This window comes from Argentina anserina, chromosome 1 (assembly GCF_933775445.1).
Source record: "Argentina anserina chromosome 1, drPotAnse1.1, whole genome shotgun sequence".
Taxonomy (NCBI): domain Eukaryota; kingdom Viridiplantae; phylum Streptophyta; class Magnoliopsida; order Rosales; family Rosaceae; genus Argentina; species Argentina anserina.
Genome location: NC_065872.1, coordinates 16,201,627 through 16,225,625, shown reverse-complemented (window position 1 = coordinate 16,225,625; position 23,999 = coordinate 16,201,627). Strand labels below are relative to the sequence as shown.

Genomic DNA, 23,999 nt, shown 5'->3' with positions numbered 1-23,999 from the left:
TATGTTCTTCGGTGTTTGGACTGTTTAGGCTCGGATTTAGAACTTTGTGTCAACTAGGAAGTTGTTGGAAATGTTGTTTAGGTTGTGGTGGTGAAATTTGGTGATGATTGGTGGCGGTCGGTGAACAGTAACGCCGCATGAATAGTGACTGTGAATAGTACCGGCGCATGAATAGTGGTCTGTAACAGTAACTGTGAATAGTAAACTGTAACAGTAATCTGAACAGTACCATGGTAAACAGTAACTGTGAACAGTGTTTTGGTAAAACAGTAACTGTGAATAGTGGTTTGTAAAAAACAGTGATTAGTAACATGAACAGTGTTCCCTCGAACAATGTTTTATGAACAACACTTAGCTGTGCTGAACTCGTTACCTGATATTTTAAATATCATTTTCTAAGCATTTATCGTGCTATTAGGTGACTGACGAAACGAGTGAGGAAATTACTTTCAGGGTCGTGGAAGTTGCACGCAGGAAAGAAGGTGAGTAAAATCTCACTTATTTACGAATCTACCCTTGCGGTGATTCCAAGATTTTTGCAAGAGTTTTTAATATTGAATTACGACACGTATACAATATAGTGGATTACGTATATATCGTATAAATGGTAATAAGTACATATATATATAGTTTGCTATATTATATACTGTTATGAATTCATTGGAATTGGTCATTTCGAATGACGAGAATTAAATGTTGAGCATGTGATGTGATTTTTGTACAATATGAGGTGTGATTATTGTACGTGGTTTTAACATGAGTTTGTTAAAATGTTTTGTCTTCGGACGAGTTTTGTCTTCGGACGAGTTTTTGTCTTCGGACGTGTTTATGAAATATGACATGTATACGATATAATGGATTATATATATATATTGTATAAATGGTAAATATGTACATATATATATATAGTTTGCTATATAATATACTGTTATGATTTTATCGTGATTTATGTCTTTTCGATGACGAGATTTAAATATCGAGCATGTGATTTTGATTTGTACAATATGATGTGAGATTATTGTACGTGATTTTAACATTGAGTTTGTTAAAATGTTGATTTGTCTTCGGACATGATTTTTGGTACAATATGATGTGAGATTATTGTACGTGATTTTAACATTGAGATTGTTAAAATGTTGATTTGTCTTCGGACATGATTTTTGGTACAATATGATGTGAGATTATTGTACGTGATTTTTAACATTGAGATTGTTAAAATGTTGATTTGTCTTCGGACGTGATTGGTACAATATGATGTGAGATTATTGTACGTGTTTGGCAAGTCGGAACCTAGCCTTTGGCCGGGCGAAAGTTACGATACAGTTAGAGCTCTAGTCTGTCTGCCTTAGTACTGCATGTGAGGTAACGGGTGGTTATCTGCTCATGGGTACTCAGATTGTTTTGGATGTTGGGTAGCGGGTGGCTATCCAATATCGGCGGTGTATTACGAGAGGGGTAACAGATGTGTACCAGCGTTCTTGGTACCCGTATTATAAATGCATTTGGGTAACCAGAAGGGTTACTTAATTTCTCATGAGCGCTTCTTTTTCTTTGGGACAACCAGATGGGTCGTCCACTGACTCATGAGTGCATTTATATTTGTTTGATTTGTGGATTTTCGTATATATTGATATGCGAGTTATATATTTTCATTTTACTCATACGAGCTATAAAGCTTACCGGGTTTGTGTTTACAATCCCGGTGCACCAATTCGATGGTGTAGTGGATAACTCCGCAGGTGTGGATTAGCGGGAATTGACGGACCGCTCAGAGGACTTGAAGTTATTTATCTCCAGCTTGCGTGAGGATTTGGTGTGACTATCTTGTGAGGATTATACATTTCCAATTGATATAATGTCGAATTATATGGTTGGTTTGTAATAATTGGTTTTCTGAGTTGTATTGAGAACTCAGTGATGATCCGCTGTGCACGTTAAATGATTTCGATTTCATTGAGATTGTTTTGGTGTTCTAACGACTTTTAAATTTTGAGTTTTTAGGCTCAAAATTTTGGGGTCGTTACAGAAATATAAAATGAGAAGCAAAAGTATGCATGGTCGATCAATACTCGGGATGTTTCTAGGAATTAGGCAGTCTATATGTGGGACATAAGTCAGCATCAATCTCCGAAATAAAATAAGCTTCTGAAATGCCTGCATCAGCCAGTGATGCGTACTGTTCAAGTGAGAAGCATACATATATGTACTTTCTTATGTAAATATGATAAATCAAAATTTTGAGACGTTAAATGAAAAGGCAGTTAATTGAAACGAGGAAATGAGGAAACAGTTGTCAGTATAAATTTAAAAATTTGATGATTAAATTCCTCAGTAGTTCTTGCTTCCGGAAAATGAGCTGGCAATCGAGTGTCACTTAAGCAGTTAAGCCTAGCCAAGGGCTGAATCTAATTCATCTTCAACCTCCAAAACCAAAGAAAAACTCTCCAATTCACGCATACAGCCTACCCTACTTCATTCATTTATCATCAGCTATGTATTACATTACTTAATTTCCAATTAGAATATATGAACTTATATCCTATCCAACTAGAATATGCCCTATTTCCAACTGGAAAAGTATGTATCATATAGACAATCCTTAGGTTCTGCACAATCTAGTGATATAATATTTACAGCCAAGTCAGATAGTTTATCAGTTCACAAAGAAGAAAATTTTAAGCAATTTAGTTCACTCTGTCCCCAAAATCCAAAAGAACTTTCCAAGCTTATCTCCAGTCAGACTTGTAAGGAAATACCAGCGAAAACAAAATTCAAGCTGCAGTATCATCTTCCTCATTGCAACCACAAAAGTTTTTAATAGAATAGCTAGCTCAACTTTGTGAAAAATTGGTTATCAACCAGGCATCAATATATGACTGATCATAAAGCTACAATCTCTGAAGTATCCCTATATCTACCTTTCATTGGCAACAATGCATATCTAATCGTATGAGTTGAAATTTCACATCCACTAATAGTCCAGCAGCTAGATTATCCCTCAATGATTTTATACCGTTTTTCAAGAACCCTGCTAACCAGCAGAAAGAATAAATATTGATCAAAAGTATACGTTTTCTTTAGGAAGAAAAGTATACTTTGGCCAAGCATAAAATGTTCAGTTCATATTAAAAGCTCTGTGTCACTAATGATACCATTTCTGTCCCTACTGAAACATGATTAAATTCAAATACTATGCATGAAACTTATGTAATTACACTAAAGCGACCAGAACAAGATGGATCGAGACTACTATCTGCCGAGAACTGTTTCAATACCAAAGAAAGGGGAGCAGAAGCTGGAAACTGCCCAGTTAGATCTTTAACCTGCAAAAGACTATCTACAGTTTTATAAAATATATAAATAAACATCAAACAATGTAATTGTATATATATCAACAAAAGTGTCTCAACAAAAGTATACTCATCATTGAACTAACCTCAACAGTTATATGCAGATAATCTGGGCCTCGTGAAACCTCCCCTCCTTTTGGTGAGACCAGTTGTAAGCTCATAGCTTGTGGAGATGTTCAAACATGTCAAGAAGTCTCCCGTCCTCGATCACAGAAAACGATAGCTCGCAACATCTTTCAACATTTTCTTCAACGATGCATTTTGGCATTGTATAAGTCACCACATTGTGCAGTTAGATTGTGGCCTTCACACTGTATAAGCCATCTCAGATACCCATTGATCAAACGTGTTGTAAGTAACCGAATTCGTTGCACGCATTTCGTCGAACACCTTATGTGCATCCCTCGTTCTCTTCTCTTCACACAGCCACACAATCAAAACGTTGAGAATGAAGACATTCGAAACCAACCTATCTCTCCTTGTGCTCTCCCACAATATCTCACCATAACTCTGATCAGATGTTTTGGCTTTTGGTGTGTAGAGTTTTTGAGACAAGAAGAAGAAGACAGAAAGACATGATGAAGGTGATTCTCGCTACAAGCAGAAAGGCATGAAGGTGATTCTTGCTTTGTTTCTGGAATTTTACTGCTGCAGTAATGCAGTTCGACCACAGCAATACAACCACAGCATGTTCTCTAGTTTATCTTTCCCTATTTCAAATCCAATCCAGATTGCAATATCATATTCTTGAACAACAAGTATAATAGAAATGAGTTAAACAATGGTGGTGTTTATCACTGTCACAGTCTGAAGTTAACTTATGTGCTTCCGTAAACATCTTAATGGTAACCAAAAACAGACTGTAGACTCCATGACTTATAGATACTATTATTAGAACAAATATCCAGCTCAGAAGAACTACTCAACTTAGAATCCTAGAGAAAAAGCATTGTATACATTTAGCAATACAATAGCAGTAATGGGAAAATCCAACCCATATTGCAAATTGCAATATCATGCTCTTGAACAACAAATACAATAGAAGATTAGTTTAACAATACTACAATAGGGATCAGTTTGCTACTGTGATCAGCATTGTCCAAATAAACAGTTCAGCAACAAATCTACCATAAGTTTCTTCCAAAATGTTTCAATAATGTGACCATCAGCACACAAAACTTCAATTTCCAACTTCATTTTCATTAACAACAAGAAAAAGAAGATCAATAAAAGGGTATATCTAGCTATCAGCTCTGTAAATGAGGCAAATTAGCCTTGACAGATTCCATCACAATTGCATACTCTCCTATAGCCTTTGTATCAACACCATTCCTGACCAACTGAGGAAAGAACAGCCAATTACCCGTCACAGCCAAGAACAACAACGTCAACGGCCTCGAAACCGCCGGGTGCAGCATCCACCCGCCGCTAACCGCCTTCTTCACCTCCACCTCCACCACCACACAAGCCCCATGCAGCACGAAAAACCACGTCACTTCCCACGTGGGCCGCACGCGCGTGAGATAATAATAAATAACCTCATGCATTAACCCGGACACCGCAAAGGTAGCCATCACCGCCGCAAGCCTAGCCCCCCTTGCCCCAACCAAACGCCCTGCCACGCGACGCGTAGGAACGTACACAGTAGGGCGCAGAATATTTGTGACCATCAGGTTCCATCTTCGTCCCCAAAAGTCTTGAAGCGAAGTGGAGAGGTAAGGCTCGTCGGACTGCGGCTCGAGCTCGAACCCGAGAGCTCGAGCCGGAGTCGCAGCTAGGGCTAGTATACTTTCCAGAGCCAAGTACATGTGGCAACAATACAAGGCTAAGATCACATAAGGGTGCAAATGTGATCTGTACTCATATATATGAACTATCAAACCCAAAAGTAATGCCTTCACAGCCACCACAACTGACTTGTTAGGTTTCTGAACGATTAGGTTTCTGGGTTTCTGGGTGATTTTAGGATTTGGGTTTTGTTTGATTTTGATGGGGAGGCAAGCAATGGAGATGAAGTGGCAGAGGGAAGGTGGGGGTGGTGAAAGAGGGCCGAGGTCGAAGGAGAAGAGGAGGAGCTTGAAGATACCTAGCCAGACTAGGAAAAAGGTGGTGGGTCCGCAGAGATGGAAGGAGTGGAGAGATAGGGGGGTGGTGATGAGGAGGTAGAAGACGGGGAGGAGGGAGATGAGCCTGAGTAGGCCTTTTGGGATTAATCTGGAGACAATGTAATGGCAATAAGAGAGACAAAAGATGGTTGTGATCCATACCTTGATGAAGTTCTTGAGCTCTCCCTCCATTTTCTGAATCGAGTTCCGATCAGATATCGGAGGACAGTGTCTGGTGTCGATCCCTGCTTCGGTGTCGACCGCCGAGCCAAAGAGTTTGAGTTGTGCTTGTGATCCATTATTGGTTATAATATTGAGCCCCAAGGGATCTGTTGACTGTTGAGCAAAGTTGAAACAACTTTTGTTTTCTTTTACAAAAATCTTCAGATTGCATTTAGTTTAGCCTTTGTCTACGGTGGAGATCCATATCATATTTTATCAAAATTCTCACCTTTTAAATTCAAGTTTTCAAAATCCAGTGGTTCTCAACTTTTTTATTCACTTTTTTTTTTATACAAACACACTAAATAGAATTTTCCGAAAAACATAACAACACATGCCGCTAAAAATGTGGGGACCACGTAGCTGAAGGACCAATCAATTACTAACACATCACTAAGAAATGAATTTTTTGACAAAACTTCTAAAAATTGTGAATTTCGCTACACTAATTATATTACTAATCTACACACAAAATATTCATATACAATTACAATGATATTACAGTACATTCAGTTTTGGTCGAGTAAACTACTATATCCATATAATTAGGTCTCGTCAACGGACCGGGTTGGGCTTTAGTATATTTAAATAAGCGACGGTCCATGTATTTTTATAAATATGAAGATCTAAGCCAGCCCACCTAAAGCGGGTCGGGCCGGCCGAGCCTTGCGGACTTGTATTATAAAAAAAACATAATACTCTTATTTAAGGGTTTGAAACAATAAAATAATTATTAGAAAATATTTTCAAAAAAAAAGTCACAAATAAATTCTAGTTTCGAAATATTGTCGATCGACACCAGTAGATGTGATCGATATATATATTTAGGGACCCTGTAAAAATTTCGTCCATTTTGAACATGGTTTGACCGTCCGTACCTTCGGTCAACTAAAAAAATGCGTTTTGACATAATAAAACCCCATTGATCGGGGCTTTGCCAAATGAGTTTTCTCGTTGCGACCACCTACGATTGATAACAAAAATTAGGTGATTTCAAATATGTAAACAGCTTTCGGTATTGACATATTGGTAATGGGTCATCCCTTACGGCATATTAGTGGTGTTTTTGGTTTACCGGATATTTCGACGGTTAAACGAGGTTTGAATTAAAATAGACACTAAATATATATACCGATTACATCGAATGGTGTCGATCGATTCCAAGAAGTTTCCTTCATATAGTCGTTTCATAATGCGATAGTTTTATTATAAATTTAATGATTGGTTCGATTACTCGACATCAAATTAACCCTTTAAGCATCGTTAGTAGTATAAAGCAAGAGGGTATCGTTCACAAACCGGGGATCCAACCAGGGTATGAATCACAAACATTTAACATGAATTCACAAAGAGATATAAGGGTATAAGTTCGGAATTGAGATATAAAAATAGAAAGTAAACCTAAGCTAATATATACAAGTGATCGATTAACATTTATACAAAACATCACCAAAACAAGTTACAAAAAGCCAACGAAAATCAGAGTTCATTCTCCCTAAGGTTCATGCCAAAATAAGTTAAGAACAACTAAAGTTGGACTATGCAAATCTAGGCTCCTAATCGGCATCCTATATGCATAGACACTTAGCACATTCAATTATTGCTAATCACCATTCATTGAAATCTAACACACTTATCCTCGGGGCGTATCCACGTGTGGGTGAGCCTAGGCAGCTGCCTACGCTGGGTTTTGCTGCTGGTCGTTGAGGATGAAGTTTTCCCGAAGAAATGCCATATAAAGATGGCAGTTTTCCGGCAAAGGCTGGAGGAAGAAATAACATGCAGACGAAAAAATGGCTGTTGAAATGGATGGTCATCTGTTAGAAAAAAAAAACATGAGATGTGCACGTGATCGGTTAAAACTTATCACCATGTTTATGTTTTAATGTCAACCATTGATTATGATCTCAGCTCTTCTTTTTATCCTTAGGCCACCTGTTAACTCATCTCTTCTATTTGCTCTCAACCTGAGACCTCAACATCTTTTCTAGTAACAGGTAGGAACTTCATGAATAAAAAAAAAGCACATAGTTCATTTGACTCTCCTTCTTTGCTGCAACAACGCAGAACCTGAGACCTCAACATCTTTTCTAGTAACAGGTAGGAACTTCATGAATAAAAAAAAGCACATAGTTCATTTGACTCTCCTTCTTTGCTGCAACAACGCAGAACCAACCGCCACCACTTTACAGCCTCCTGTCCGGCAAAACCCACAAATGAAATGTCTCTTTTACTCTTCCACTCTCTCTACCATGTCAAATCGACACCGTCATATATACTTTCTATCTCTTTTTTTGTTTGGTTAATCATGGTGCTTTTGAGTTCTGACTTTTAACATATGCTTGGAGGTGGCGGTCCGGTGGTGGTGGAGATATCAGAGAATGGTTGGGTTTGTGGTATGGCATTGAGTAATTGGGAATGAAGGAACAACTCGACAACACATATGTCGGCGGTGGCGGAGGAGATCGACAACCAGTCCGAAACCTGAAACTAGACTACCACATGTTTTCTCTGATGTACCGAAGCTCAATGGAAGGGTCTATTTCTCATCCACTCTATCTCGATCTTGACGTCTTCCTCGAAATCGACAATTCCTCTGGCTCTCTCATACAAATTGTTGTTAAGAATTGGATTATAACTTCAAGTGATGAATCAACCTAAGCAGAAGAAAGCAAATACAAACTGGGAGCGACGGCCTCAATTGATGAAGTAAAATATTTAGATTTTTGAATGTAAATGTTAAGTACCTATTGTGATCTTATCAACTCCTGTAATACGCATGCCGAATCCATGAACTTGAATATGTGAGCCACAAACAATTCAAATGTACCCAATTTCCCAATAATATCCAGTACGATTCCTTGTAATTCACAAAACTATTCATAATAAAGTTATAAATAAGAACTGAAATGACAAAACGCTGAAACTATTCATTACAAAACGCTCATTACCCTAAACCTAACACCTATGATGCATGGATACGTTTCAAAACCCAAAGAATCGTTATCAACAAAACCATTTATTATGAGCTTGTAATGATGAGAATTGGCCATTCTTGCATTGCTGGAAATAAAAACAATAAACACCCATGAACTGCATATAGCATAATGGTTACAAGTATCATGAACTCCAGATGAAATGGATGATTCTAGGTTGTTATTGATTTTCATACCGATTGGACTCCGATCTGAAAATTTATGAGAGTTGGAAAGGGTCGGATGAAGAAGAGCCTAATTTTGATGGGTTGACATTACACTGTAATGATTACAGTTACGAAAAAAACCATAAGAGCAGTGGCGGAACCGGGAACCACCATTGGGTATGGCTAGTTTTTAAGGCAAAAACATTTTTTTACAGAAAAATATTAACTGAAGAAATTGCATATGAAACTTGTTATAACTAAAGAAAAAGAGGAAAAAGAATGAAGAAATATAGATGGTCTATCCCCTATAAGATATACTAATTGAAAATTGTGATATAAAAGAAGTGAGAAAAAAAACTAGGAAGAAAAGAACTGGGTAGGACTGTAGGAGAAAGGAAAACAGAAAATGAGAAGAAAAAAAGAGGTCAGACAAAAAAAAAGGAAGAAAAGAAAGAGAAAAAGCAGAGAGAATGGTGAGATGTGCGATTCGAACCTAGGAAGTGGGCGCCCTATTAATTAATCAACTTGGTCTTAACCAACTGAACAATCTCAAGTAGAGTGAAAAGATTCTCATCTAAGATGTAAATTATTAAGCTCATTTTCGGTAGGGCTACAGCCCTACCAGCCTACAACGTAGTTCCGCCCCTGCATAAGAGTAGAACCACATGACCAATTTTAACCGAGATTCAAAAAAGTGCTATCTGGTATATAGGGGAACCGCTCCCTCCTAGTGCCTAAAGCGGTCCCCTAGGCGGGTCTATGCACATTCAAATTATTAAATATTTATTTATATATATATGTGTATTTAAACTAATATATGATAATGCTCAATAATAATTTTCAAAATAGTCTAAACTCAAAATTATTTAAGTTCTAGATCCATACAAAAAAACATTAAAACAGAAGATAAATTGTAAATCAAATGCAAGATTAAATCTCAAGTTTTTCTTCTCCAAATCATTCACTAACTTCTTCGATATCTGACTCAAACTCAATATCCATTTTTCTTTCCTAATCTTCTGTGTTATTATCCGAAATAAAATATTCATCATGAAGTTCTTTTACTTCCACTGCGTTTTATAAAAAAATTCTAAAAGTCCACTGATTTTGATTGCCACGAATCGCCGAGAAACGCCATGGAGCACCTAAGACCGCCTAAGCGGCCGCTAAATCTCTCGAACGCCACGGATGACCAAATAGGTAAAAAAATGTGGCAGTGACCCGCCTCTATGTGGTTGCTTTTTAGAACAGTGATTTTAACGAAAACTTACGGAAGTACTATAAGGTCAAACAGAGAACAACACTAGGTATGAAAGTGTCATCTTTAATACATCAAGTATCAAAGTGTCCAATTGAGCATAGTTCATATACTATAAAAGGAATTTACCCTTCGTTTTCATTTCATGGAACAAGTTTAATTTTAATTTGTGCAAAATGCTGCCTAAGATGTAATAAACGAATTCGAGTATACGTTAATCTGCATAGTTTCTTCTTGCATTTGTGACCGGTGGGTCACCGTTCGAGATAAGGCCCGACCCACATAGTTTCTATTTCGAGAAACATCAAGGGTTCTTCGACTCTTAGCTGGCTATCTTTGTTTTATTGATGATTGCCTGCAGGTGCATATTTACTAGATATCTAGCTAGTATTCGGTTTCCTACCTCTATTGGTACTGCAGCCGACGTCTGTGTCATCACTTTCGATACTTTGGTTTTATTGACTGTATTCAGATATGGGGGTGGTTCTCTCGACCCAAAAGGCCTTGTCTTTGGGGCAATTAGGGTTGTTGCTTTGCTTTGAATGAAAGTGCTGAATAATGCAGTTTTAATCTACTAAACAAGAGTGTGACGCTATGACACACGGTACAGATACGGGGTGCGTGATACGTGGTACAGAGATACGTGATACGCATATAAAAAAAATACGAGATATGTTTTGGATTTTTTATTTTTATTTTTTATAATATATAATATAATAAATATGACAAATATGAAAAAAACAAAAGTTGATAAAATCATAAAAATGTTTGACATAAATTCTACTAAAATAGAAAACAAACTCAGGCAGCAAGTTCAAAAAAGAGGGAACAAGTTCAAGGACAATAAAAAAACAATAAGTTCAAGCAAAATAAACAACCATAAGGCCAACTCTTGATCTTTAATTAATGAAAAAAGACATATTTGCCCCAAAACGTATCATAAAACGTATCCCGTGCGTATCTGTTTGGTCAAATGCATATCCCAAGTCAAAGATACGTCCATGAGAAACATCAAGGGTTCTTCGACTCTTGGCTAGCTATTTTTGTTTTATTGATTATTGGCTGGTGGTGCATATTTACTAGATATCTAGCTAGTATTCGGTTTCTTATCTCTATTGGTACTGCAACCGACGTCTGTTTCATCGCTATCGATACTTTGGTTTTATTGATTGTATTTGAACATGGGGGTGGTTCTATCAGCCCAAAAGGCCTTGTCTCTGGGGCAATTAGGGCTGTTGCTTTACTTTGTGCGAAAGTGGTGAAGAATGTAACTGTAATCTACTGGACAAGAATGTTACGTGGATAAAAAAATACGGGATACGTATCTTTGACTTCGGATCCGCGTTTAACCAAGCAGATATGCACTGGATAAGTTTTAAGATATGTTTTGGAGCAAATATGTCTTTTTTCATTAAATAAAGATCAAGAGTTGGTCTCATGGTTGTTTATTTTGCTTGAACTCATTGTTTTTTATTGTCCTTGAACTTGTTCCCTTGTTTGAACTAGTTGCTTTAGTTCGTTTTTTGTTTTAGTAGAACATATGTCAAACATTTTTATGATTTTATCAACTATTTTTCCATATTTTTCATATTTATTATATTATATATTATTAAAATATAAAAAGAAAAAATCTCATATCCCATATCTTTTAAAAAACAATTCACGTGTCACGCATCCCGTGTCCGTACCAGTGCATCATAGCCTAAAACTCTTGTCCAGTAGATTACAGTTGTGTTCTTCAGCACTTTCGCACAACGTGAAGCAACAACCCTAATCGCTAGAAAGACAAGGCCTTTTGGGCCGAGAAAACCACCCCCATGTCGGAATACAACCAATAAAACCAAAGTATCGAAAGCGATGACACATACGTCGGCTGTAGTACCAATAGTGATATGAAACCGAAAACTAGCTAGATATCTAGTAAATATGCACTAGTAGGCAATCATCAGTAAAATAAAAATAGCCAGCCAAGAGTTGAAGAACCCATGATGTTTCTCGAAATATAAACTATGTGGGTCGGGCCTTGTCTCGACGGTGACCCACCGGTCACAAATGCGGGTAGAAACTCCTGGGTCCAGTAGTTTAAAAGATAGGTAAGAAGCACATACACATTATCTCAATCCGTCAGCTGTTTCCATATCTCTTTCAGTCCCTCTTTAAGTCCCTTTTGAGTTGGTGCGGGTGCGGCTGGTACTTGGGAGTTCATATAGATGAAGCTACCACGAGAAGAGGGTGGTGGAGTGCTGTGTGCTGAGACGAAGTTGGAAGAACAGCCAAAAGAGGGAGCTGAAGCCTGCACAAGTGCAGCAAACCGTAGCAAGGTTACCATGCCTTAAATGAACGTATCTTTGACTTTAGATACGCATTTGACCAAACAGATACACAATAGATACGTTTTGGGGCAAATATGTGTTTTTTCATTAATTAAGGATAAATAGTTGGCCTTATGGTTGTTTATTTTGCTTGAACTTATGGTTTTTTATTGTCCTTGAATTTGTTCGCTTGTTTGAACTTGCTGCTTGAGTTTGTTTTCTATTTTAATAGAACTTATGTCAAATATTTTTATGATTTTATCAACTTTGTTTTCCATATTTTTCATATTTATTATATTATATAAAAATCTAAAACATATCCCTTATCTTTAAAAAACAATTCACGTATCACGCACCCCGTGTCCGTACCGGTGCGTCATAGCCTAACACTCTTGTCCAGTTGATTACAGTTGTATTCTTCAGCACTTTCGCAGAAAGTGAAGCAACGGGCCTAATCGCCACAAAGACAAGGCGTTTTGGGACGAGAGAACCACCACCATGTCCGAATACAACCAATAAAACAAACGTATCAAAAACGATGACACATACGTCGGCTGGAATATGAATAGTGATAGGAAACCGAATACTAACTAGATATCTACTAAATATGCACCACCAAGCAATCATTAGTAAAAAAAACAGCCAGCCAAGAGTTGAAGAATCCCTTATGTTTCTCGAAATATAAACTATGTGGGTCGGGCCTTGTCTCGAACGATGAACCCCTGATCACAAACGCGAGTAGAAAATCCTAGGTCCAGTAGTTTAAAAGATAGGTAAGAACCAGATGCACATTCTCCCAATCCGTCAGCTGTCTCCATATCTCTTTAAGTCCCTTTTGAGTTGGAGCGGGTGCGGCTGGTAGTTGGGAGTTCACAGAGTTGAAGCTGCCACTGGAAGAGGGATGTGGAATGCTGTGAGCTAAGACAAAGTTAGAAGAACAACCAGAAGAGAGAGCTGAAGCCTGCACGAGTGCAACAAGCCGCAGCATGGTTTCCTTGCCCTAATGGACATATCTTTGACTTCGGATAAGCGTTTGACCAAACAGATGCGCACTAGATACGTTTTATGATACGTTTTGGGGCAAATAAGTATGTTTTTCATAAATTAAGGATCAAGAGTTCGCCTTATGGTTGTTTATTTTGCTTGAACTTATGGTTTTTCATTGTCCTTGAATTTTTTCGCTTGTTTGAACTTGCTGCTTGAGTTTATTTTCTATTTTAGTAGAACTTAATGCAAACATTTTTATGATTTTATCAACTTTTTTTTTTCATATTTTTCATATTTATTATATTATATATTATTAAAAAATAAAAAATCTAAAACATATCCCTTATCTTTTAAAGAAAAAATTCACGTATTACGCACCCCGTGTCCGTACCGGTGCGTCATAGCCTAACACTCTTGTCCAGTTGATTACAGCTGTATTCCTTAGCACTTTCGTACAAAGCGAAGCAATAGCCCTAATCGCCACAAAGACAAGGCCTTTTGGGCCGAGAGAACTACCCCCATGTTAGAATATAACCAATAAAACAAAAGTATCGAAAGTGATGACACATACGTCGGCTGCAATACAATCAGAGATAGGAAACCGAATACTGGCTAGATATCTAGTAAATATGCACAGCAGGAAATCATCAATAAAACAAGAGTCGAAGAACCCTTGATGTTTCTCGAAATAGAAACTATGTGGGTCGGGCCTTGTCTCTCTCAAACGGTGACCCACCGGTCACAAATGCGAGTAGAAACTCCTGGGTCCAGCAGTTTAAAAGATAGGCAAGAAGCACATACACATTCTTCCAATCCGTCAGCTGTCTCCATATCTCTTTCAATCCCTCTCTAAGTCCCTTTTGAGTTGGTGCATGTGCGGCTCATAGTTGAGAGTTCATAGAGAAGAAGCTACCGCTGGAAGAGGGTGGCAGAGTGCTGTGAGCTGAGACGAAGCTTGAAGAACCACCGAAAGGGAGAGCTGGAGCCTCCACGAATGTAGCAAGGTTACCATGCCAAGCAGGACTACGGTCGGAGGAGATTCTACATTGATGATATGTTGTTGGCAAGGAGAGGAGGTTGCCGGTTGTGGTGGTGAAGAGGAGGCAACTAGCGGAGCGTCATTGACAGTGTCAAGAGCAGGGCGTGGGCATTGTCCCACCCTTTGGCCGAAGCTATCAGATCGCCTATGCATCCCATCTGATCGCCTCATTTTAGGGTTTTGGCCTAATCTTATTTTAGTTTTTTCAGATCTAGAAATCTCATATTTTATATACTACTACAACTAATTGAGAACATAAAAAGTACTGTTCATATCTTTTGAAACCCGACTATGTCCTTACTTTTACAAAGAGGTTCCCGAGACCCGTTCTAATGCAATGACGGTGATACCTTTATTTCGGTATGTTTGTTCAAGACGATGATGGGGACACATGAGTCTTTTCAAATGTAAATAAACAGAAAAGTCATTATTCCGATCACACTGACTCATGTGTGAAAAGACTCATGTGTCCTTAAGTACTGCATTAAGCATTAAGATTTTGATATGGTTATGTTTCATGTTCAAACTTCTAATATTTAATTATGGGTGATTTTATTGTGTAGAAATCGGTGACGGCGAATCATTGACAGAGTCATTGTGTTGAACTTGGATATGTCAGTTAGACAAAAGAAGATCAAGAATAAAGTTAAGCTGGAGTAGATGACAATGCTGTCTTTTATTTTTTGTAGCTATTTTTGAAAAGAAGAACTAATGCATCTGCATGTTGAAGTTTTGTGGTATCAGCCTAAAGAACAAAGGCAAAAAATTTAACTGATAACTAGATTAGTACCCTGAGTTTAAAATATTTGAACCCTTGACAAATGGATATGATGCATATGTATAATAGGAGTTGAGTGTATATTTGATGTCTATTAGAGATATTTAAGCAAGAGAACCCACGGCAGGGCCGCGAGCATCTTCCTAGTGTACCCTAAATGCATGTGTTGCACGAAAGTGCTATTTTTTTAGTTGTTTTATTTAATGTGATACTCAAAACTTGCTAAAACCATTATCCTCTACAGTTCATTTATACGTCGACCCCACTCAGCACATACAATAAATCTCCATAAAACTATGGTTCATCCACAAGTATATGACGATGGTCTTCATCTATGGAGAATTTTAGAACAAACGATTCTCCATGGCTAGCATATGGAGCCGATTTTGGTAACTCCCATACCGAGGAGAGTGTACCCCATGACTGCCTTGGCTTCAAGCTTACGCTGTTTGTTTGAAAGAAGCTAACCAACAACGAACAAATCAAGAGTGAGGGTTGCTATGCCACGCGGCAGACATGATGGAGGTCCTGCCACCATCTCAAATGACCAAGGCAGCGGCAAAATGATTGGTTACCTTGTCAGACATGATGAATGATCAGAGAAGAAGGAAAGGTGCTAAGCGGCTGATTAAATTTTTTGAAACCCTACGAGAGAGAATCATAGAGAGAAAAAGTCTCTTTTGACTCTATTTCACCCTTGACAATTACCTTCATCCTATAAATAATAACCGGTGAGCAATATCGCTCGAGTCTAATTGAATATGCATTTCATTAAAGCCAACATGCAAATGAACACAAGGCAACTACAACTCAGAGAAGAAACAACTAGCGAAAAAGCAACAAGAGAACAAGCAAACAACTACAACCAAAGAACAAATTCCGAATTAGGGAGGGCCAGACAACCCATCACTCCTTAAGATGTCAAAGAGAGAGGAAGAGCGCCTGCCGGTCCAATCGAACGAGCACTTCCTCCAATTAACACACCGCCCCCTTGGAAATCCATTTCCAACTAATTGTGTCAAAAAGTGGAGCAGATGAATTATAATTCACCGATTGTCCTTCAGAGCATGTCCCAAAAAACCCGAGTCACTCGAAAAACAAAAGACTCGGGCCGTCATATTTGAGAGTTTTCACTAGTAATATCGACCAGTTGTTATTACTTTGTTACCAGTTTACCACAACTCGAAGTAGAAAACTTAGACGTACGATATGGGAGCAACAGCCCTGCGAAGGTTGGACGAGAGTTTGCATATAAACAAAGACCGCAATGCCTCAATTGGTTCAAGACTGAGAGCTCAATCAAGTAAGCCCTTCTCTCCCTCTCCACCAATTTCTTGATCTTGTTATACCCTTTTTTGAAATGATTCCCTCACACCTAAGACAAAGAGGAAGAAAACCCATCACGCAAATCGCCAAACTCTTGCTCCAAAACCCCATACCACCACCAAAACAACAACAACCCATCTGCCCTTCTCTCCCCTACCCAAAACCCTTCACGGTATTCAACTCAATCCGAGTACGAGATACCCTCAGTCACTTCGGGCGTTGTCGAGGGCTGCAAAGAGTGGCTTTGTTAAACAACGACAAACGTGGTCCGTGGATCAACTGTACCGATACTATCCCAACTTAGCCACCTCACAGGTGTTGGGTTTTAATCACAAAAGACCTCGATACAATTTGGTATTATCCACCCACTTATAATCTCTATTTTATTTGTTATTTCTTAGATGTGGGATCTCTCCTCTCCAACACGCCCCCTCACGTGCAACCTAATTTTTATGTCTGCACATGACAGATTAACATCTCACACACTGGGACAAAATAAATCAAGATCCAGTAACCAACGACACTTGGTGACAATCAAATCGGAAATCCTACAATGACATAATAATAGAACCCAACTCAAGCTCATGACCACGATAGATTGGAGGCGCATCTGGAGAGAGACTTGCTTTGATACCATGTTAAACAACGACAAACGTGGATTATAGACCAATTGTACCGAAATTGTCCCAACTTAGCCACTCTCACATGTGTTGGGTTTTAATCACAAAAGACCTCGATACAATTGGGTATTATCCACCCTTTTATAATCTCTATTTTATTTATCACTTTTTAGATGTGAGATCTCTCATCTCCAACATATTTATCTCGAATATGCCACTTTTTGAAGAGTCTAGACATAGTTCCTGATGAGTTGGAACATTTGGAGCTGCCCTCTACTGTTGAGGTCATGAGGGAAAGAGTTGAGTTCCTAAAAAAGCTAAGATTCGATCGACTACATTAATGAGTACCATTTTATCTTGGATGTAGTGTGAGAAAATTGGGATACAGAGGTCGAAGTTGGGTGAGTTTGTTAAGAACTACCCTCAAGTGTTGCATGCTAGTGTGGTGGTTGAGCTTGTTCTGGTGATCAAGTTCTTTCGTGGGCTTGATGTGGAGAAGATGTATATTGGTTATGTGTTGCAGAAGTATCCGGAGCTTCTCAGGTATAAGCTTGAGGGGACTATGAATACTTCTGTTGCATATCTTGTTAGCATTGGTGTTGCTCCTAGGTGTTGGGATGCGCAAGCGTCAAACAATTAATCTTATAAAATGTTATCGTTAGTATAGAATAAGAAGAGATCATTCAGTCCGGGGAATTGAAAGGGAACTCTAAACTTTTAGTGTTAAGAAATAATGGGGGGGGGTTTGAAATTGATTATTAACTATTAAAATAAAACCTAAATTACTATTTATATGATCGACTTCTCTTTACCAAACTAAACCAAATTCACCAATGCACCACATACTTACAAGTTTGGTTCTATCATGCATTTTAATTCATCTGATTACATACTTTTAGACACCAATACAATTAGAGCCTTAGGGAAATATCTAATCATGCAAGATTTCTATTGTCGATTATGTTGACTTAGGGCCTCACATAAATTGCGTGCAATCAAGTTTAACAACATTTATGGTAGAAATCAAACAAGATTATATTTAAACACCAAATCTTTGTTGGAGACATGCTTCACGGTGCCGTCACTCACCATGGGTTACATATAAATTTCCAGAATTTCCCACTTTAATTAACACGAACCGAACCTACTTAAGACATGATTCGATATGTGTCAATATGGATGATGAAGATAGCACTCAAATACAATCTTAGGGACTACATTCAAGCACTAAGGTCACATATCTGAAAATTATCTAAGAGCAAGTAAAAGAATAGTAGAACACAACAATAGAAATACAAACTTCAATAATTATAAGAACATAGATTCGGCATATTCTCAAAAACATATCAAATACAATCTGAAAATTATGATACAAATACAAAACCAGTACTTCCACATAAACAACAAACTACAATCTTCATGGACAAAGAATTGTAGATTAACACAAATAAACGAAGTCATGGAGATGAGTTGTGAGAATCACACGTTTTAGGGACCTTAGAAGTACTGGTGCAATAGGTGAAACTCGGTGGAGATGATGATGGTTTTTGGGTGGACGGCTTGGCTGATTTGTGAGGGAAGTTTATGGTAGTGTTTTTGTAGAGTTTCAACTCTTGAATGCTAAGGAGAAGTGATGAATGATGAGCTATTTATAGAAAAGTTTTGGCTCCTTAATATTATAGCTTTGACTTTTTCTCCTCAATTTGTGGGTTGTCTCATTTGTTCTCTCTTGCATTATCTCTTTTTGTTTACTTAATCCCTCCTTTATCTCTTCTTTTTTTTTTCTCTCTTTTTTTCACTTATTTTTGTCATTGGTGGGTGCAATCTCATTGGATCAGTTCCTTCTTTTTCTCCTTTAATTTGGTTGTCTCCTTCTTTCCTTATTTTCCTCTTTTGTTTTGACTTTTTCTCTATTATTTTCTTCATTCTAGCTACACAATCTCATCTTTAAAATCTGAAAATAATAAAAGACAAGAATCAAGACAAGATAATTCATATACTTGTCCTAATTTAGACAAATATTTTCTTAAAAAAACATATGCGATAGATAATCTTAATTATATTAGGAAAGTTTCTATTTCACAACAGGTAACTTTCTCGATCAAGTTACTAGGATAGGAAAGTACGATTAGAAAAGTTACTGAATACGAGTTTTAGTTCAAGTAAGACTTTCCCAAATGGTATGTTTCCTAGTATAAAAAGGACTCATAATGCAAGTAGGGTTCTCAATATATAGCCAATGCAACAGAAACGTCGAAAGAGGAAGACTCCTAATCCAACTACGTTTCCTAGTCCAACAAGGATTCTAGACCATTTTTGCGTTTTCAACTCGTTTAAGCACAAAAATGTCATCAATGCCACCGAAGACTCCTACTACGACTCAATGACTCGAAATTACAACAATAAGGGCTAAGCAAAGTACAAATAGAGGTAAAAACATGTTAAGAACGTCGCACAAAGTGCTCCCATCAATTACCCTATATTTGATTTTTGCTAGTCCCTTAGCAAACCAAAACAAAAACTTTATAAAAACACTATTGCCCCTTAATGTTTGTCTTAGAATCTCATAACACATAGCTTTCAAGTTTAAGCATTTGAATGTAAGCACATAAATTCCAATCTTCATAAACATGTTTCATGGTATGAATAAGTCAGAAACGAGACAATAAACACTTAACATGTTTAGTCAATTCAATCATCCTCACAAGGCATAGTCTCTTATTTTCACTCAGATTCATGGCTATAATTCACACATAAGTATATGCAAGAGATAGATAGTAAGGCAACAAATAACTTGCATATTTCATCAAATGAAAACACATTGTGAATATCTTTTGGAAAACCTCATTTAACAACTAAGTGCACAAATGGACCAAAACTATATGCTCAACTCTTGTGATTATCTCTACAGACCAAGATTTGTTCATTTTAAGAATCATTAGGATCATTATACAATGTTAGTGTTTACGCTTTAGCTAAAGGCATGGAATATCAAGGAACCACAAAGGTCAACCTATAGATTTAGCAAAGTAAGCATCACCCTTATGACACCAAACACCATCAAAGGTCAAATATTAACAAGTTTGGCACAATCATCATTTTATACACAAAGTGAAAATAGACAAATGTCAAATAAACATTTTAGAACTTCAATTACAACTCAACTTCAATTCACAAACCGAAAACAACCTTTTTTTATCTTTTTTTTTTCCAATTTCCTTCATTTTTTTTCGTCACTTTGCTTAAAAGCTTTTGTTATTTTTCATATGTCTTCCACCCCCACACTTATTTCATACATCATCACAATATCATCTCAAAAAGAGTTCTGCCAAGTCTATAGGACAAAGTAGAAGTTACTATACTAAACATGAAGATAATATAGGTAATGAAGAAAAGGCTCAAATGAGGTTCAACTAAGGGGTCTCAAACATGGCACGTATAGGGACACATGGTTGTTTGGCTAAAGTGGTGGTATTCCTAGAAATGATCCATAAATCCATTTTAAAATCAGAGCATTTTATGACTTAAAAGTTTCAACAATCACAAAAGCGAGTTATAGTAAATTTCGTATTATATCGCATGAAAAAAGTACATATAGGCTCAAAAACTCACAGGTTGTTATGGACTTTAAATTAACCAAACATGTATGTCATATTACAATTAATCTAAATCTCACATGTTCATACTAAATCCACATTATCAATGAAACTCACAATTCAATTCTTATGAAATGCAAAACCATCATCTATGCATTTAGAGACATAATCATCTTAGACTTTAGGGTGATCCTAAGATTCAATAAAGCAATACATAGTCCATCTAGTTTTTCTTTTTCTTAGGCCTACGTTTTGTAGCTTACACCATTTTTTTCTTTATTATTATTATTTTTTCTCATTTTATTCATTAACATAGCAATAGGAACTAAAAAAAATAAAAATAAAAGGTTGACTAGCTTTGTTCACATTTCATGTGGGGTACGTAATATTAGATAACTTAATTCACATCATTCACTTTTATAGACTACTATTTTCCCTAATATATATTATTATTTTCACAATAGTTTCTTTTGAAAAAATTCTTGTTGAGTCAAAAGAGGGAGCTACATGAGAATTGGAGTTTGAGGAATAAAGTACGATAACTAAAGCTGTCAGACATTGATTGATAATTACAGAACTTCTGTTGCCGGCACAAATTTGTCCTTTCTTATTTACTCATTTTTTTTCATTTCTCTTGTAGCTTGCTTCCTTTTTTTTGCATTACTGTATATAATTATTTTCTAGCCTTTTTTTTAATTAATTAATTCCATATCAAACTTAAACTCAAGCCAAATTTTAATTATAAAATTCATAAGACATTGGCTTAGGTTTAACATTGTTCTTAGGTCATTCTAGTAAGTATCTTCTAAAAAGTGTTGTATAACAACATTCTTTAAGGCAACATCTTCGGTGTTTAGAAGATTTGGGTTTTAAGTGGGACCATTGTGACCCCCTCCAATCTTCCCGGAACACACTAGCCACATTTATGGAAGCAATTAATTGGTAATCCTCTAATATTTTTATCAGACAGTAGAGTTGTCATTAAGTAGATTTCAGTGTGCAAAAAAATATTTAAAAAATTAAAAAAACAAGAAAAAAAAACAAAGAAATTAGTGTTGTAGTTTTATGTTTGGTCGTCGTTCACTAAGTTTAAAGTTGTTGCCCTACGACCCTGAGATCGAGAGAACTGTTACGAAAGAAATCAAGGGTTTTGATCATATCATCATGATGGTTGAAAATTTAGAGCCCAAAACTCTAAGGGACTATTTCGCTCTCATCACCACAAATTCCCGATCATGCATAGTATTGCCTAACACTAATGCAACTCATTTCGAGTTGAAGCCTCAAATTCTTCAATAGTTGCCAAATTTTCATAGATTAGATCGTGAGGACCCGTACATGCATGTCAAAGAATTTCTAGATATTTGTTCCACCTTTAAATTCCAGAACTTTTTAGATGAGTCTGTCTGCTTGCGTCTGTTTCCTTTTTTCTTAAAAGATAAGGCGCAAGGTTGGCTGAATTCCCAACCACCAGGTTCCATCTCTTCTTGGGATGAATTAATGTGAAAAGTTTTGTCTAAATTTTAAACCATGTCCATAACCAATTCCCTTAGGAGAAACATTTCCGACTTTAGGCAAAAAGATGATGAATGGTTATATGAATCTTGGGAAAGATTCAAGGATTTGATTCTAAAGTGTCCCCACCATGACATAGTCGAACCGTCATATGATAGAGTCGATGAAAGGAGAAGCATTTTTTGAGCCTTAGAGACAATGAAGCCAATGAATTTCTAGAGAACTTGTCTGAAAATTCTCAACAGTGGGATTTTTCTAATCAATATGATAGGCATGTAAAGGAACCCAAGAGAGGTGATTTGTATGAGATCAGAAGTGATTCTGATTTAGAACTAAAAATCAAGAGTTTGTCAAGAAAGGTTGAGGCGTTAGCATTAAGTAAAACCATGAGTTCAGTCAACCAAGTCCAGTCCGAGGTATGTTATTTTTGTGAAAGCCCAATGCATTATGCTCAAATTTTTCCATCCAAGTGCGGCTACTTTGACAGCCACACTGAGCAAGCCAATGCCCTGAACAATTTTAGAAAACTATTCGGTACTTCATTTTCTGAGACCTACTATCCAAATTGGCAGAACCACCCCAATTTTTCTTGGAGAAATAACCAACCTCAAGTGTTTGGTGCAAACCAAAATTCACAGAATAATAAATTTCGCTCTCCTAGTCAACCATATCATTTAGCTCAATCCAATCCACAATTTATGGCACCACAGCCACAACAATCATCTTTGGAGGATTCTCTTCAAAAATTCATGCAAGTCACTGGTCAAGCCATTTCAAAGTTAGAACATCAAATAGGTCAGTTAGCAACTGTTTTTTTGGGAGAGAGAGAAAGTAAAATTTTCAAGTCAACCATTGCCCAATCGAAAATGGCAATTTCAGATTAGAGTCTTCGAGTTCTTTCAACTCTCATGAGCAAGTCTAATTTATCTCCACTCTTAGGTCAGACAAACAAGTTGATAACAAGGTTCAGATGCCTAACCCAGATGATGAAGCTACCCAAGAAAAATTCAAAGATGGAGAGATACCAATTTCTCCTGACACCCAATCATCGGGTGCCCCCAAAATTCAAACTCATCTTGTAGTTGATCAGCTTGTTAGGAGTTTTGTCCCGAAAGCTCAATTTCTTCAGAGACTAATGAATTCCAAGAAGGGTGCCCAATTTCATGAGATCTTAGAGGTGTTTAAGTGAGTCAATATAAACATCCCATTCTTAGATGTCATTCAACAAGTGCCCTTATATGCCAAGTTTCTGAAAGACCTTTTCATCCTTAAGCAAAAGACCAATGTTCCAAAGAAAGCTTTTCTAACAGAACAAATCAGTTCAATCATTCAACAAAAATCTCATATCAAGTACAAGGACCCTGGTAATCCCACCATTTCATGTACCATAGGAGAAAACTATTTCAAGAGAGCTTTGCTAGATTTAGGGGCGAGTGTGAATCTTTTGCCATATTCTGTATATGCGCAAATGGGTTTGGGGGGAATCAAACCGACTCATGTGATTCTACAATTGGCAGATCGGTCGGTGAAATATCCTAGAGGTATTGTTGAAGATGTCCTCGTTCAAGTTGATAAATTTTACTTTCATGTCGACTTCATAATCTTAGATGCACAGCCAGTCTCAAACCTAAGTGATGAAATTCTTGTCATTCTAGGTCGTCCGTTTCTTGCTACGTCTGATGCCAATATTAGTTGTCAAAGTGGTATGATGACAATTTCCTTTGGTAACATGACTTTAGATCTCAACAT

The 23,999-nt window shown here is 37.1% G+C and overlaps 1 protein-coding gene and 1 non-coding gene across 2 annotated transcripts; both read right to left on the bottom strand.

Annotated features, from left to right (window-relative positions):
* Positions 1 to 4,332: 4,332 nt before the first annotated feature.
* Positions 4,333 to 5,787, bottom strand: LOC126799782 (probable long-chain-alcohol O-fatty-acyltransferase 1). Its single transcript, XM_050527074.1, has one exon. It carries the CDS (start codon positions 5,645 to 5,647, stop codon positions 4,598 to 4,600), a length of 1,050 nt encoding a protein of 349 aa, XP_050383031.1. The 5' UTR covers positions 5,648 to 5,787; the 3' UTR covers positions 4,333 to 4,597.
* A 16,493-nt stretch (positions 5,788 to 22,280) lies between these two features.
* LOC126805346 (small nucleolar RNA R71) lies at positions 22,281 to 22,387 on the bottom strand. The gene has a single exon (XR_007674017.1). It is a non-coding gene; the product is annotated as a small nucleolar RNA R71 (small nucleolar RNA).
* Between the last annotated feature and the right edge of the window lie 1,612 nt (positions 22,388 to 23,999).